Raw genomic sequence first — 16,782 nt, 5'->3', positions numbered from 1 at the left:
AAATATATAATTTAAAGCCATTAATAATTTACTTCCTCCCCAAATTAATTTTCTTAACAACAAAAACCCCAAAAATCAACGAACAGCACATAGATCTTAAAAATATATAAATATCTCTTATTGGAAATGACAATTCTATCCTCGCGGATGGGCCCCCCAGAATCTAAAGGCACCTGTGTCCTAGTGAAGAGCGCCTTGTCAATTACTTTCTCTTTCTTTGTGCATAATAATGCAACTGTTTAAATGTTGTTTTTTTTTAAGAAAATTAATAATCATGAAAAATAAATAGCTCTTGTATTTTTTAAAATTAGAAGTTTGTGAAAAAACAATAAAAGAATTTAGAAGTGACAGAAGGAACCAATTAGAATAAGGCACGTGGCGGAAGCGGTCAAATATATACGGTGGAGGACTACAGATGTACAGTACAGCACGGCGTATGATTAATAGGATAGATGGATGGGTCCCACGTGGAGATCGTACGGTACAGCGTCTTTTAGGCCAGCCTGGCGTCCACCATCATCAATCTCTTTAAGTCTGTTTCCTTCTGCATTTTCCCATTCCTGCCATGTCATAGTAGCACGTGCAAATTTTCTTTTTTTCATTAAAATTGATTTTTTTTAATTATGACGTAATTAGGGGATTTTTTTACCAAGAATAATATTCTTAAAGTTTAATCATAATTCTTTTAAATAAATTAATTTAAAGCTTTATTGAAATAATAACTTGCTAACTATATATGTTCAAATGATCCTTATTATTTATAAATTAATAAGTTTGTGAGACACCAATCATAAATTAAATTCGAGCCCATTTAAATTTATAAAATTAGGAATTAAATTATTAAAGTTTTAAAAAGATAAATTAAATTCGAGCCCATTTAAATTTATAAAATTAGAGATTAAATTATTAAAGTTTTAAAAAGTTTCATTGACTTTCTGAGCATGGTAAGCGATTAAGCGATCTCATGTGTTGTCTATCTCGTCAATAAGTTCAAAAGAATTAGAGAATCCAATTAAACCCGCTTTATTGTAATAATTCAACTTCACTGCTAGCCGATATTTCATACTTTTGACCGGTTACATATAGCCAAGCCATCAACCTCACAATTTAAAAGACGTTTACTTTAAAAAAAAAAATCTACTAGAGACAAATTTCCACGTTTATTCTAGATATTTTCAGTAAATGTCCACATCTAATTTATCGTCAAAATTTTGTAGTAACAAAGATGTTTTCAGTCGCATTCATGGCCTGGCCAAAGGCATAAACCCTAATTTTCCAATTCACAAGAACATCCAGAGATGAATTCTAAAAACTCGCTTGCTCGCACCGAATTCAACAATCGAAAACAGAGGAATTCATAAAATCTCAAACTCAGACCTCGTCTTCGTGAAGAAGCAAATTGGGGATACCTTTATTGACGGGAAATCGACGGGCAGTCTCCGGGCAAATAAGAGCGCCTTCCTCAAGATGTAGCTCCAGAAGCGCATGGTGGAATCGTTGCAGAAAGTCATGGGAATCGAGCATCGACGACTCGGCCTCCTCGGGAAGCTCAGCATAGCCCATAGCGCGAGAGGCATCAACGAGGGGCTTCCATTCTATCTTGGAGAACATGTTCTTGAGGAAGTCGGGGTTGAAGTCGACCTGCTTCTCGACAACTTTCTCAACCTCGATTCGGAGAGGGAAGCCATTGACAACACCCTTGATGTTGGAGGAGAGCATGTTGTGGGTAAGTAGCCTCATCTTTTTACTACGCTCTTTCGCCTCTTCCTCTGGCTCTCTGTTAGCTATTTGGTATCGCAATGTGTAAGCAGCGCTCTTGCACAAAATGATTGATACCAAATTCTAAATTCCTGTTCTCTTGAAGCTGCGTAGGATTTTATTAAATAAATTAGCACGCAATCTAATCATTTATTAACCAGAACATTGATTCCATGATAAATAATAATTATTCTAAAAATTAGTTGCATCACATTATAGAATATTCTAAACAACTTCTATGAGAAGTCCCTTTAATATTTAGTAAATCAAACAGATTAGCTTAGCTCAAGACATGAAACAATATGCAAATGGGCAACACACAACACAACAGAAATCAGCCCAAGCCATAGGCCAATACAAAAGGGAAAAGCCTTACAGAAAAAGGGATCCAATGGTTCAAAATAAGAATTAACCCTAAACCCTAAAGATCAAACCTCCTCCCAAGTTATATTGATCCCCTAAAAGTTGTTCTGTTTCCGTCAAGTCAAACGCACTACAAAATAGCCAAAAGGGTGTTAGGAATCACATATGTCCACAGTGGTGGTATGATATTGTCCACTTTGAGCATAAGCTCTCATGGGTTTGCTTTGGGCTTCCCCAAAAGGCCTCATACCAATGGAAATAGTATTCCTCACTTATAAACCCATGATCTTCCACTAAATTAACCAACGTGAGACTCACTTCCAATAATCCTCAACAAAGGGGCCATCATACACGAGTCACCTCCCTCATCTTTGAAGTAATGTATCACAGAAACTCATTGATTTTGGTTCTTAAGGTATCTATTTATTCATATTATTATGTATCTCTGGTAATATACTAATCTAATCCTCCCCTCCTCTGCCCTACGTTCCCCATTCCAGTAAAACGGCTCTCTGATGGATTGCTGCCTTTTGGCTTATTTACACTAAAGGACACCAAATTTCCATTCAACATCTCCAAACCATGAAATACAATCGAACTAAACACCACACCATCCATCGCAGTCTCTCAAATCCATACCCCAGGAAAATCGAAACTAGGTTTCGCCGAAAAAATCAAAACAAAAAAACACAGAAAACCAGCCCTTGCACCTACCCCAAAAATCAAACTCAAATCCAAAAAAATCCAACAAACAAGAGACAAAAGAGAACGAACACATTCAACATACATATAATCAGACGAAATTAAAGCACGAAATCAAACACCATAAATTTAAAAATAAAAAAATAAAAACAGGGTAGAGATAAAGATCGAAAATCAAAGAGAACGGATGATCTAGAGAAGAACTCAGAGTTCTTACCGGAGGAGATCGAAGCGAAGCGATCGAATGGCGCCAGATGTTAGGGTTCTTCGAATTGCGGCTCCCGGGAGATTAGGGTTTTGTCTATTGGGGAGAATAGAGTTCAATTGAATGAACACGTCAAGCAGCATTTATTTATTATGAAAATATATGAAAAATTAGTTTTTTTTAATAAAAAAATAAAAACTAAAATTTTATTATAATTGGTGAGTATTGACAAAGACCGGTAATTTGTGCATAATTAAAAAAAAAAATTAAATTAAATAATTAAACCGAATATAAAAATTGCAACATATTCTTATTAGTGCTTCAAAATTTTAAACCAAGCATTATTATTATTATTATTATTATTATTATTAGTCTAATTTACCATTAAAACCACTAATAATCCCCTTAATAAAAAATTATTCAAAAAAATAAAATTAAAAAAATATAAAATTCTTCTGGGTTGTAAAATCCCGTGGTAGCTAATTGGGCCTGGGCTTTGTGAGCAAATTGGGTCTAGCCCATTTTATTTATTTATTTATTTATTTTGTCTCTTATTTTAAAATGTAAATATAAAATATTGCTATTAAATTAAATATATATATATTATTTAAGATACTTTAAATGATTATTAATTTTTTTTAATCATTAAGGTAGATTTAGTTCATCAATTATAATGTTTTAAGATAATGTCATTTTTCTTTGTTAATTCAATTATACTTTTAATTATGATAATAAACCACTTAATATTTCAATTAATTCCTAACTTTAACATTACATTACAAAGTTTAGTGGAAAAAAAGGAGTACAAAAATCAACGGATAGGATTTTCTTCTCCTTTTTGGGTAGATCCTTACCGTCCACCTCCAAACCCCATAATCTCCACCGGATTATTCCGCCACCGTTGGCAACCGCCCGCCGACCCTACCCAGTCGGACAGATTCCGGCGGTGGCAACCGTCCCTGCCCCACCACCAACGAGTTATAGATCTCAGTGATCATTTTCTCATCGTACTCCTTCAACGTGCTCCTTCCGGCGACGCCCCAGATCCCGTCGCCGCCGGAGCCGATGACCCTCGAGTTAGCAAACGCCAACATCGCCTTAACATACGAATCCCTCAGCCAAAGTAGCAGCTTCTTGAGCGACGGCAGCCGCCGGAACAGCCTGAGTTTAGGCGAGATCTTGATCCGCCACAGACGGCGGCGCCGCCGCCTCCCTCCGGCGGCACCAAGTTGCACAGTCTCCGGCCTGCCACGACCCACCGATCCAGCCAGCTTCCGGTAGCTCTTCCGCCTCCAATAGCGCCGCAAGCCATTATAAACACTCACAGAAACACCTTCCATGGAAATGTAATCCAGAAATTTGGGAATGGAGTGAGAAATTGGAGTGATTTAAAGAGAGAGAGAGAGAGTTATAATTAATAATTTTGTTGGGGAGGAGGAGAAAGAAGATGGGGTGGTGGTGCTCATAAATGGGCAGCAGGAGGCGACTCTGTTCTAACCTGTATCGCTTGCTTGCTTTGCCACCCAAATTGAATGATGATGGCAAGATGTGAGATCCTCGCCATTGGATTTTATCTGCTTTTTTATGATGAAATCAAAAGGAAATGCATTTAATTTTAGTTTATGTCCACTAATTTTTACGTCACGAGCACAAACATATAGAGAGGTGAAAAGGATGGACGTCCCAGTTAGAGATTCATTACCAGGGTCTCCTAGACCGTTTTAACCATAGGTGATTGCAGTGAGCATAAATCTTACTCACTGACCTAAACGACGAGCAAACACTTGAACGTGAGAGCAAGGGAGGAGGCAAGAACCATGCTTTCAGAGACCTAATCCAACTCTCGGTCCGAATCTTATCTGAATTGGGAGTGGTTTATCCTTGAACCACACCCTTTAATACTATTTGTAACAGTTTTAAGTCATTTAGATCCGTATTTGAAATTTGGATTTGGTATATGGTGACTTCACTGTTTTTTTTAAGAGTGGAAGCTATACCCACGAACCTAGATTCTTCCAGCATGTTTTGTTCTAAGTCATATGTTTTCTTAAGCAAAATTTTAAGTCGTTTGTCACCGTAAAGTAAAATGTACCTTTCTCAGTCATATTCACAAACTTCGGTACTTTTCTTTGGATTCATGTGCATATTTAATATAAAATACGGGGTCGATGATGTATAATTTATTGAATAACTTTATGGTTGCATTTAGTTTTGGAATTATAGAGTGAATTGAAACTATTATTGTAGATTGAACCCTCTTTCACGCAAGCGTAGGAGATGGTACAAAATTAATGAGCCGTGGAGAGAACTAGAAGTAATCATAATTGAGGCAACAAATTAATTGGATTAATTTAATAGCATTGCTATACTTATCTCGCCTTAATCCAAATTAACTCCAGAATAATTTAATGATAATTGATATATAAATTATATTTTAATAGAAATTAGACGCGGATTTAAGAGAACATTACTTATAAGGGTGTGAAAATGGCCTTGAAGGGAGTGAATTGTGAGTTCTCACATCATCGGCCGTAAAATGAACCAAATATTAAGGATGTGAAAACATCTCCCTATAAATACGTTTTAAAATCCTGAAGCAACTAACAATATGTGTTAGCAGTAAGTTTTGACTGTTACAAATTTGATCCAATAAATTTACGGTTCAAAAACTTATATACCTAACTTATAATTCTTTTAAATATATATATATATATATATATATATATATATATGAACTTGCATTAATTGTAGGTGTGAACGAATATAAAACGACCTTCACTAGTCAAATACATATCTTTTTTTTTGTGGTCTCTATTTTATTATATGCTTTTCATGTCGCTCTCGAGTTTCATGGCAAATGCATGAAGCACGCCTTTTGTCCTTTGATGTTACGTATATCTTTTAATTATATCATTTTTAATCTTTATAAATTAGGAACGATTTGAATCTCAATCAATCTTAGGAATAGTTATGTTTTCGCTTATGAAATATTATTAAATTAAAAAAATTTCTACATCAAACATAATCACAAATGGAGAATTTTGTAATCGTGACACTTATTTGTCTTGGCTCTCACGTGGTTGGATGGACACCACCTTGCCAACCACCTTGTCAATCTGCATGAGAGTTATAACCCACTGTCTTTTATAGTATGGTTGTGACACTCTCCTTACTTAAAATCGCAGTCATCCTCAGTGAATTACTCAGGACCCACATCATGCATTATGACATTATTATTTCTTTCTTTTTTTACTAAAATCAATGAATAAATTGAGTGAAAATTATAAATAACGTAATAATTACAATACATGCTTAAATTTCAAATATAATGTAATGAAACCTGAAATTTCGTTCATTTCAAATAACTTACAGCACGATGTGTTCACGTTGGAATTAGCTTTATCTTAAAAGAAAGCTACCAACCACTAAAGGCATGTACATGGGAAACAATGATCCAAAATGCTCAAGTTTTGGTGCCAAAGTTAATGGCATTTCTTACAAACACTTCCCTTTTACTCAAAGGAACCCTACCCATCCTAATCTCATCCCCTTTCCATGCAACAACCAACACGGAAAGCAATAACACCTAAATAGTGCCCATCATTCGAAAAATTCAAATACGTCTAAGTCTATGAGTAACTTAGATATTGTCTATGAGTAACTTAGATATTGTACGTGTATAAATTAAACTTATGATCAAACACTTTTATATTAAGGTCGTTAAACTTATGATCGAACACCTTGTTGGAGATGGCTTGAAAATGGCACAACAGACCAAATTCAAAATTAATTTTTTTTTGTACTTTTCTTTAAAAAAATTGTTTTTTTTTTTTTGTTTATTAAAAACTAAAAACAAAAAGTCAAATCATCATCTAAATTTCATCAATATAATAATAATAATAATAATAATTTCCATGAACATGCCAATTAAATTAAGGAGAGGAAGGAAAGGGGCCAGGATTGATGAATTTGAATTCTATCATATAAAGCGGCTAATATAATTACATTACATTGTTATTTGGATTATAAAATGTAAACAAAGTAAAATAAAGAATCATTAATACGTCTTAGTTTATGCCATTATACTACCCTTCTTTTGATCTCCTCCGCCGCCCATTCCCGTTCTTCAATGGCGTCGGAAAACAAATCGAGCCCATGTTTAGAGTCGAAGAATGAACAACAAAGGCAAAAACTTCCATGAAAACGGAACGGATTTACCAGACCCAGAAGGCGGAGTGTAATAATAGTAAGGAAAATACGGTAAAATTGGGTTCGGCGGCGGCGGAGCAAATCCGGGATATTGTCCACCGTCGGTTGGAGTGACCGGTGGCGGCGGTGAAGGGTAGATGCATGCATCGCACGAAGGGGGAGAGGGAGGCGGAGGGCATTCGGGTGTGGGGAGTGGCGGGGGAGGAGATGGAGGTGGAGGGGGCGGCGGTGAGCAGTCAACAATTAACGGAGGCGGCGGCGGGAGTTGACATGGGTTGTCGCAGCTGGAGCACATGGAACAGCCAACCTGATCCCTGGCCGAGACGGTGGCCGAAGAGAGGGAGAATTTGGAGAGGGAAATGAGGAAGAGAGTGAGGAAAATGGAGGTGAGATCCGCCATTGATGTGAAATGGAAGCTTGAGGATTGAAAGGAAATATAAAGGCAGAGCATTTGGCGATTTGGTGGTGCCATCATTAATTAGTTGAGACTTCTGGCATGTGTATGGGCGAGAGTGCACAACCCAGTGGGCTACTGATTTAGCTTCTACGGAACCATCCATCATCAAAAGACGTGCCAAAAATTGACCATTATTTTAACCCTATTCGCACGTGCCAACAATCGTGCGCGATTCATCTTGGTTCTCCCACATCGGATTAGAATACGAGTCGGGTGAAAGACGCAGGGTATAAATCAACCGACCTCCCTTCTCCCACATCGGATTTTATGTTTTATTAAAATTACAACACTACTTAAAACTGTTCACCACGCAGAGCCCTAAGAACTCTCGACTGCGGAGCATCGGGATCCCCGCGTATCGCATTTTGTTTCCAAATCTCCGTCGCTCTTCGAAGAGAATCATCCACTGTATCCTCCTGCTCCGGTAACCACCCTATCACATCCTTACCGCCGCCGTCGTACGCCGTCCCGTCCGTCGCTCTAGTGATCGGCTTCCGCGTGTCCACAAACTCGATCTCGGCTAACGGCGATGCCTTGTGGTGCTTGTAGTATTCTCTTTCGTCTTCTTCCTGTTCTTTACGGTCTTTATCTCTGTTTTTTTCCTCAGCGGGAAATGGCCCGCCGTCGAAGCCGATGCAGCTGACGTCGGCTAGTACCGTACTGTGAGCTCTTTTTTGTTGAGTGATAGGCTTCGAGGCCTGCGCGACCGGCGTGGTTTCTAAGCGAGGGGAGGAGGCGTATTGAGCCTTCGGTGGCGCAAACGGCCCATTTGAATCTCCCTGTTTGGAATCGTCTCTTTCGTAATTGGCTTTCGCACTGTCTGGCTCTAAATTATCCTGTGATTGCTACAAAAACAGAACAAAAGTTCAAAATATTGCTTCCATGAAAAGCGCTTGTAGATCATTATATGATAAGAGAAAGAAGAAATACCTCTGGTTCACCGGATGGAACGGCGGGGTGGTTGTCGTCGTTGGCATGAACCGAAGGGTCAGCGGTACGACATGTCGTCAAACCACATCGCCTGAGACGTTGGAACTGGGCCAGAGAGAAGGACCAATTCCGTTTCGATGCGATCGCCGTCAATCTGGATGTCATGGTTTATGACTTCCGAATTCCGGTTTGCGGCGAGGTTAAAAAGGAAAGAGGCGGAGTTTCTAGAGATGGGAAGAGGAAATGGCACGTGGCGGGTGGAGTACGTGGCGTGGACAGCACAGCGTCCACGTGTACTTGGAGTGGTAAGTTCTGGGTTATTCCATATTTTTTTAATTATTATTTTTGTGTCTTGTCGCGTGGTTGTAGATGTGCCTAGAACCTTCACCGATTCTGGCTCCTATTTTTTCTTCCACTTTTCGCCCTTATTCACTCCCCCATTGTTATTCTTCATCTTCCTGTATCGAATCCCACGTCCATTTCTGGGGTAGGGGAGACTATTTTTCTTCATAATTATCCACCCGGCTCGACTCTTTTTCTGAAGCTCTTGAACACGACATAATACACCATTTATTTGACATTCGAGTAACTTTTGGTTATATTTTGAGACTCACAACTTTTCAGCTCTTGGAATTAGTGATTTTATTGGCATGACTAAGTCAAGAGCATGATTCTAATTGTTAGACGAACATGACTCTCCATAATGGTATGATATTATCTTATTTGACCATAAACACTTATGGCTTTCTTTGGACTTCCCAAAAAGCCTCCCCTTAATCTAGGTCTCAGTCATTTTTTACTGAAGATTTACTGTCTTCAAAGAACTTCACTTATGACTTTCTTTGGACTTCCCAAAAAGCCTCCCCATAATCGAGGTCTTAGTCATTTTTTACTGCTTTCGAAGATTTACTGTCTTCAAAGAACTTCTTTTTCTTTTGGAGTCCTTTGTTCGACATTTAAAGATTTACCAATCTATTGGCACAACTTGCTTTGATACAAACACGACTCTTGACAAGAGGTTTAGGGCATGACTTTGATACCATGTTAGACAAACACGACTCTTGACAAGGGTATGATATTGTCCACTTTGAGCATAAGCGCTTATGGCTTTGCTTTGGGCTTCCCCAAAAGAACTCACACGAATTGAGCTAGTATTCTTTGTTTATAAACCCATGATCATTCCTTAAATTAGCAGATGTGGGACTTTCATCATCCAACATTGATATCATGTTAGACATCTCGACTATTTCCAATGATATGATATTATACATTTTAAGCATAAGAATTCACGATCTTCCTCTTAAGTAAGTCTAGATCGATCGACTAAGTATCGAGTCATATGAACAGTTATATTGTTACCACTTGGCCCGTTAAGACCGACTCTTCAGATGGGTCCAGTGGTGCCACAGTGGACGCAGACCCTCTGTTTCTGCATCTCCATATTGACCAGACTCTGGCTCGAAATGGCATTAGAGATGGTGGAAGGTCGAAGCAGAGAGATCCGAGCGGTTTATGAGGAAGGCCATGAGTAGAAGATCAAACCAAAACCAACCAGCAAGTAGTTGAGTAGAATTATAATCAAGAAAAAGCATAAGATCTCTCAAATGTTTTAATTCTACCATTTATCTAAAATGTTTATTGATTTATTACTTTTTGGTTCTTAAGGATAAAGATAAAGATAATGATAAAGATAAGAAAATTGAGTAAATAAATTACATTGTAAAATCCGTTCGTCTGATGAAACTTGGCTGAGAATTGGGCATGGAGGAGGAGAAGCTTTCCTCTGTAGCCAAGAGATTCACCGCTTCACCAATTCAACAACTCTCTCTTATTGCTCAGCAATGCAACGCCATCAACCTCGCCGAAGGATTTCCTGATTTTCCGGCACCGCTCACCCTAAAAGACGCCGCCATTTCCGCCATCAACTCCGATTTCAACCAGTACAGGTTCACTCTTCTACTCTTTACTTCTTGCTTTTGGATTGTTCTGTGACTTTTGGCGATAATGCTAATCGAATTTGTAACTTCAATATCTGGCGTCGGTATTATCATACCTTGATTTCGTTATTGCTTAAAAGATTGTGATGCGAGTATGTAATGATGTCTGGAAATGCTTGGTGATGGTACCAGGAATTTGGATCCAGTAATTTCAACATCCAGTTTGTCAATTTACATATGCTTATTGAGGAGTTCCTCCATCCCCTCCCATTTGAGATAATTCTGTCATTGTTTCTTCTAAAAGAAAGTATGTTTATGCAATTCATCTTCTTAAATATACTGAACATAGTGTTGAAAGAGAAGGCATGTGCAGGGAGTATGTGACGAACTCGCCAGGATAGCAAAGAAAACACATGGCTTAGATGTTAACCCTCTTACCGATATTGCTATTTGTTGTGGCCAAACTGAGGCATTTGCTGCTGCTGTATTTTCCGGTACATGTCTCCACGTTTTTATTTGGTGTTGTTTTCCTGTTAGTTCATGTAATGTGTTTTATGATCTTAATATCTTCTGATTTGATAGTGATAAATCCTGGTGATGAAGTTATAATTTTCGATCCATCGTTTGATACATATGCAAATGTTGTATCCATTGCAGGGGGCGTGCCAGTAAGTTACCGTGTTTCTCGTCTAAAATTGATTCCTCTGATTTCTAAAACTGATTTCCCAGCTGATTTTGAACTCATAATGAACAGGTATATGTAACACTTGACCCACCTCAGTGGAATCTGGACCCAAATAAGCTTTTGAAGTCCTTCACGCATAGAACAAAAGCTTTAGTATTGAACAGGTAAGAATTTCACATGCGTGTCTAGATAATCAAGTTATAAATCTTGACTTATTTCTTCTAAAGGATGCTATTCAATTCAACATGGAAGATTGGGATATCATTTCCTTTTATTGTATTAGATAAATGATGAATGGTCGATGTTGTCAATCCCGAACAACAATAAGATACTAAGCAAGAAACTTCTGTTTTGGTGATTTTTCCTGAACTTTTGGTGATCTTTCTTATATGATGATCAACAATTTGCACTTGTGGTTTGCACAGCCCTCACAATCCAACTGGAAAGGTGTTCTCCAAAGATGAACTTGATACAATTGCGGGAGCATGCTGCGCCAATGATTGCCTAGCCATAACAGATGAAGTATGATTAATCATGTTCATTGAATATCATATCACTCTGCCAGGGAATAACTTTACCCATCTTGAAGGACTTGTTTTTCCATTACGCGTTCGACAGGTTTACGAGTATATAACATTTGGCAATGCAAAGCATATATCTCTTGCCACACTTCCAGGAATGCACTCGAGGACGATCATTACATCTTCATTGTCTAAAACGTTTTCTGTTACAGGTTACATCTAGATCCATACCTAAACCTTTGCATTTAATGAATTTACAAGTGCTCATGTTGTTTCGCCTTACTGTTTCCTCTAACTTAGGTTGGAGGGTTGGTTGGGCTATCGCTCCTGCTTATATTGCCTCTGCAATGAGGAACATTCATGTTAGAATTACAGACTCTGCTCCAGCCCCTTTCCAGGAAGCTGCCTTGATTGCATTGCGAAGTCCTCCGGAATTTTTTGAGTCACTAAGACGAGTACAATTCGATTGAACCGAATCTCACATTCCATCCTCTGTTATCTATGTTCCATTCATGGAATATGTTGTTTGACGTGCAGGACTACGAGGCAAAAAGAGACTTCATCGTTAAGTTGCTCGTCGATATTGGTTTTCAAGTCCAGTTTGAGCCTCAAGGCTCCTTTTTTCTATTTGCAGAACTCCCCAAAAGTTGCACACTTACTGATGTACATATCTCTACTTAATCTTAAGATCGGTTGGCCATTGTATTTAAGTGAAATGACATTCTTTTTCATCGATTACTTTCAGGTTGATTGTGTTGAGGAACTGATAAAACGAGCCGGAGTGGTAGCGGTGCCAGGATGCGGATTTTTTCAAACGAATTCGTCGAAAGACAAGCGTGTCGAGGAAGATTGTAGCTACCAAAAGAGATATATCAGGTTTGCTTTCTGCAAAAGTGATGCCACTTTGACATCTGCTGCACAAAAACTCAATGAGACAAATTTTGAGTTTCTTAAGATGCAATGATTATAGCGAGCAAGGAGATGGTTACTATGAATGGTTACTATGAAGTAGAGAAGTTTGAGACAACTTTTTAAGAGTGATACTTTAGATTACATGCCAATTTGTTTAACATTTATTACTGTTCGAACTTTTTTGGCAAATATTTGTTATTGAGATAAAGCTAAAGAGAGATTTATTACTGTTAGAGGTCATGTTTGTCTAGGACATGTTGCTCGTGGCTGCTGCATGTCTATGCTATGCCAAACCCTTTGCATGTCCATGTCATGCTAAACCTTTTGCATGTCTATTTCATGCTAAGCCCTTTACGGAAAAATGAAAAAACTAAACAAAAAAAAAAAAAAAAAAAAAGAACTATAGCAAATAGAATCATTTTAGTTTGATTTGATTTGGTTCGATCGGTTACATTTAAGTAGGATTAAAAATTGTATGGAAAAAAAGAAAAAGAAAAGGAACAAACAATAAGATTGAAATAAAGCAATGAAATGAAGTTGAAAGTGACAAATGGGGTATCCCTTGCATGGTTGACCTTAACATTTAGAAAGCAAATCTTATTTGTGGCCAACTTAGGGGCATATGCCCTTTGCTTAATTAAATTAATCACTTCCATCCTTTTCTCCCCATAATTGTCTCTTCCAAAAGATTCCCTAGCTTTTAAATCATAATGTTTTTTAATTATTTTTCTAAAATGTCGGGTTTTTTTTGTTTTTAAAATTCAGGAAGCAATAATCATGATAGGCCCCTATCGTCGATACCATCAGGGTCGATGTTTGACGCAGACAAAAGTGTGTTCTAGGTGCGTCTAGGAGGGTCACATGACAAATCAGGGAGTCCTTGGGAGAGATGGGTAACCAACCTCCTAATTCGTGTGGTTCCAGATTCATCAATAGGGAAAAGCATATGCAACTGCTACCCAATTTCTATTATGGGTTTCGTTGTTTTATTATCGATATTCAATTTCTCTTACGACGTTATGACCGCTACAGTGTAAAAAACGAGATGGGTCGAGATGGGTGGGGTGTCCCCCACAAGTGGTATCATTGGTTAGTGAAAGGGAAAGCTATAGAAAAAAAGTGAAGGCATCCACCTATACACACTTTGTTAGATTGTCGTTTGTAAGGAGAGGCAGACAAATCTTTGGTACCAAGATTGTGTATCTCCACATAACTTGTCGCAAAATCATAGGCTTTTCTTTCCTCACGATTCCCAAAAAAAAAAGAAAAAAAAACTCGAGACTTGGAACATTATGGAGTGGTGATCTGGAACGAAATTGGGATCGTAACACCATCGTACCGTGTGAGGTCCCACATCAGTTGAAGAAGGGAACAAAACATTCCTTACAAGGGTGTTGAAACTTCTCCTACCAGACACATTTTAAAATCGTGAGAATGACGTAATAGATCAAAGTAGACAATATCTACTAGCGGTGAGCTTGAGTTGTTACATACCGTTCTACGAGACATATTCTTTAAAACCAAAAAAGAACAAGTTATTCAAGCAAAACCACTCGTTAGACCTAAGTAGACTTCTAGACCAAGTCGAAATATTCTTACATCTGTATTAACACTTTAAGGTATCTAAAACAAGAGCGGATGATGCAAAATAACATACGAGACGAACGAACGAACGACACGGGTTTGAAAAGAAAGTGAAATACATCAAAATAGTAATAGTTGAAAGTGGAGAAAATAAAGAAGAGGGGCCTATTGGGTGTACTTGAATTTGATCACAATCTCTCATTCCATCCATCCATCAATCTATCAAACCTTTTTTTTCCTTTTGGGTTTAGTGGGCCTAGTGATAATGGGCCAGGCCCACCACAGCCCACTCAAATAATTTTAGTCCAATCAGCGCAAGGGAATGATGGATTTGACGCCATCATGACAGTGGCAGGAGACCAACAGTTCGTGCAATAATTTTGCAAGTGTTACACTATTTTATTTTTATTTTTATTTTTTTGCTTAATTTTCAAGTTTTATAAAGTATTGCTCGTATAGTAATCGTTCGAGTGGGGTGACTATTACGAAAGTGAAATGACACGACAATTATAGCTACAAGTGTAAGAAAAAGTTGGTACAAACATCGTTAAATCGACTTGATTCAACAAATATAGTTAAAAGACAGATTGCACGTCACCAACACTTTAAGTACTCTTAAGATAAACACGAACACTTTGTCAGTAATCTCTAATATATATTTTTTTTTTTTCGTTCGGGTAGGTGTTATAGTTAAAATCCTTTTTCAGCATCGTTGTATTTAGTATCTTCGCTCCACTTAATATCTATATGCGACACAATCAATTTATAGAGGTATATACGGGTTGAATTGAAAGTTTTTTTTTTACCGATTCAAAATTTCAAGTTAATGACCCAAATGACCCGAGTAGGTTCATAACCCAACTCTCTGTTTTTGGGTTAGGTCGCTCGTTAAGCTGTTATTTTTTTAATGATTTAAAAAAACCTTACTTATTCATAATATGTGTTGCATTAATAATTAAAATCATAACACATAATAACATCTAGGTATGTTGAGGATTCATAGGACTGAACCAATTTTCTTTTTCATTTTTTATCTCGATTTTTAAGAAAAAAGAAAAAACCAAACATGGCCGACATCTCAACTCAATCATCCAATTACGAAACGTCACATAAACACATGTCGTCCCATGCACTTGTTCTATATCTTACCTAATCCTATCCTTAATCTAATCAAAATCTAACAACATTAATCTTAATCTAATCAAAATCTAACAACATTAATCTAATCATATTTCATTTCATTAGGATTAAGTGATAATTATTTTACTAAATAATTTCTATAAATGGTTGAAATTCCAAAAAATAATAAGAGTCGATACGATCCGTCCTCCTTTTATGACCTCAAGATTTGATGGACACATATCTTAAAGATACCCTTCATTTAGATCTTTGTCGATCTTCTCTTTGATACGAACATTGTTGCAAAAATTCAACTCTTCTTCCACTATGGATTTTCTTCTTAAAATTAAATATTATATTATTTAAATATCGACCGTTAAATTTTATCGACTATGTTCATTAATTTTTACTGAAAATGTGATCAAAATGGTACGTGATAATTATTCAAATTAATAAACTAAATAAAAAATATTAATTATAGAACGGAGATTAGAAGAGAAGAGTATGCAAAGATTCTTTATACAATTTATAGTCCACAAAAGGTCTCATCAACTATGAAACAATCGTATCATAAAAATGAGATTTTGATTCACCAATATATGGTGGGGTAGGATTGGTACAAAGGGTATTAGAGTTAGGGCACCGAGCAGTGTGTCAGCGAGGACGCTGGGTGTCACGGTCATGCTCGTCCAGGGCGTGTTGCCCATGGCCGCATGCCCATGACAAGCCAAACCCTTGTTATGTCTTTTCATTCTAGTGTTTTTCCTTTTGTAGTTCTAGGGCGTATGACGCCTCAAAAATATCATGTCTAGGCCTGCTAGACATAAAATGGCTGAGAATGTACTATAGGGATGATAAGCCGTTGTTATCTTTCTCTTGCTTGCTTATATAACGTCTCTTTCCAAAATCTCTCTTTCTAAAATTTCTCTCTCTCCTCGTTTTCTAAAACCTTCTTTTAAAACCGAGGCTAGAGGCTCGATCATACGTCGCTTGGCCGTAGGCGACGCAAGAACAAATTGGCTTAGCTCACTTGTCGTTGGAAAGTGAGTGTCGCACAATCGCTAGTCCGCTGCCTTCGAAAGTGCGATTGTGTCACTGGGCTCTCAAGGGGTTGGATTGTGAGATCTCACATCGATTAGAGACGGGAATGAAGCATTCATTATAAGAGTGTGGAAACCTCTCCTTAACACACACGTTTTACAACCGTGAGGCTGATGACGATACGTACCGAACAGTGTGCCAGCGAGGACGCTGGGCACTCAAGGGGATGGATTGTGAGACCCCACATCGATTAAAGATGAGAATGAAGCATTCATTATAAGAGTGTGGAAACCTCTCTTTAACATACACGTTTTACAACTGTGAGGCTGACAAAGATACGTAACGAGCTACCATGCAAG

At 37.7% G+C, this 16,782-nt stretch overlaps 3 protein-coding genes and 1 pseudogene across 5 annotated transcripts; 1 reads left to right on the top strand and 3 right to left on the bottom strand.

Moving 5' to 3' along the window:
* Positions 1-1,141: 1,141 nt before the first annotated feature.
* LOC111806492 (multifunctional methyltransferase subunit TRM112 homolog A pseudogene) lies at positions 1,142-3,190 on the bottom strand (annotated as a pseudogene). Its single transcript, XR_015423205.1, has 2 exons — positions 3,041-3,190; positions 1,142-1,864 (listed from the first exon to the last, which is right to left on the bottom strand). The product of XR_015423205.1 is annotated as a multifunctional methyltransferase subunit TRM112 homolog A pseudogene (transcript).
* A 570-nt stretch (positions 3,191-3,760) lies between these two features.
* Positions 3,761-4,591, bottom strand: LOC111807331 (uncharacterized). The gene has a single exon (XM_023693007.2). The coding sequence runs from the start codon at positions 4,366-4,368 to the stop codon at positions 3,916-3,918; it is 453 nt and encodes a 150-aa protein (XP_023548775.2). The 5' UTR covers positions 4,369-4,591; the 3' UTR covers positions 3,761-3,915.
* A 3,205-nt stretch (positions 4,592-7,796) lies between these two features.
* On the bottom strand, positions 7,797-8,789 carry LOC111807374 (GATA transcription factor-like protein). The gene is made up of 2 exons (XM_023693078.2): positions 8,625-8,789; positions 7,797-8,539 (listed from the first exon to the last, which is right to left on the bottom strand). Exons 1-2 carry the CDS (start codon positions 8,787-8,789, stop codon positions 7,988-7,990), a joined length of 717 nt encoding a protein of 238 aa, XP_023548846.2. The 3' UTR covers positions 7,797-7,987.
* Positions 8,790-9,998: 1,209 nt separating this feature from the next.
* On the top strand, positions 9,999-12,912 carry LOC111807373 (uncharacterized). 2 transcript variants are annotated; one of them, XM_087128923.1, is made up of 9 exons: positions 9,999-10,570; positions 10,925-11,055; positions 11,219-11,229; positions 11,316-11,410; positions 11,672-11,768; positions 11,865-11,979; positions 12,068-12,222; positions 12,305-12,430; positions 12,513-12,912. In XM_087128923.1, the coding sequence occupies exons 1-9, from the start codon at positions 10,386-10,388 to the stop codon at positions 12,729-12,731; spliced, it is 1,134 nt and encodes a 377-aa protein (XP_086985049.1). In that variant the 5' UTR covers positions 9,999-10,385; the 3' UTR covers positions 12,732-12,912. The 2 variants fall into 2 exon arrangements, with proteins under 2 accessions (XP_086985049.1, XP_023548845.2); XM_023693077.2 differs by having other exon boundaries at positions 10,001-10,570; positions 11,144-11,229.
* Positions 12,913-16,782: the final 3,870 nt, after the last annotated feature.

This window comes from Cucurbita pepo, chromosome 12 (genome assembly GCF_057944985.1).
Source record: "Cucurbita pepo subsp. pepo isolate OVF chromosome 12, ASM5794498v1, whole genome shotgun sequence".
NCBI classification, from domain to species: Eukaryota; Viridiplantae; Streptophyta; class Magnoliopsida; order Cucurbitales; family Cucurbitaceae; genus Cucurbita; species Cucurbita pepo.
This window is presented reverse-complemented; position numbering and strand designations above follow the sequence as displayed.

What these genes read in the sequence shown, in the direction of transcription:
- LOC111807373 (XM_023693077.2), top strand. Translation starts at nt 10,386, where the DNA reads ATGGAGGAGGAGAAGCTTTCCTCTGTAGCCAAGAGATTCACCGCTTCA. An exon ending in TAAAACGTTTTCTGTTACAG is followed by an intron (nt 11,980 to 12,067) that starts GTTACATCTAGA and finishes CCTCTAACTTAG; the next exon opens with GTTGGAGGGTTGGTTGGGCT. An exon ending in TTTTTGAGTCACTAAGACGA is followed by an intron (nt 12,223 to 12,304) that starts GTACAATTCGAT and finishes TTTGACGTGCAG; the next exon opens with GACTACGAGGCAAAAAGAGA.
- LOC111807331 (XM_023693007.2), bottom strand. Translation starts at nt 4,368, where the DNA reads ATGGAAGGTGTTTCTGTGAGTGTTTATAATGGCTTGCGGCGCTATTGG.
- LOC111807374 (XM_023693078.2), bottom strand. Translation starts at nt 8,789, where the DNA reads ATGACATCCAGATTGACGGCGATCGCATCGAAACGGAATTGGTCCTTC. An exon ending in TTCCATCCGGTGAACCAGAG is followed by an intron (nt 8,540 to 8,624) that starts GTATTTCTTCTT and finishes CTGTTTTTGTAG; the next exon opens with CAATCACAGGATAATTTAGA.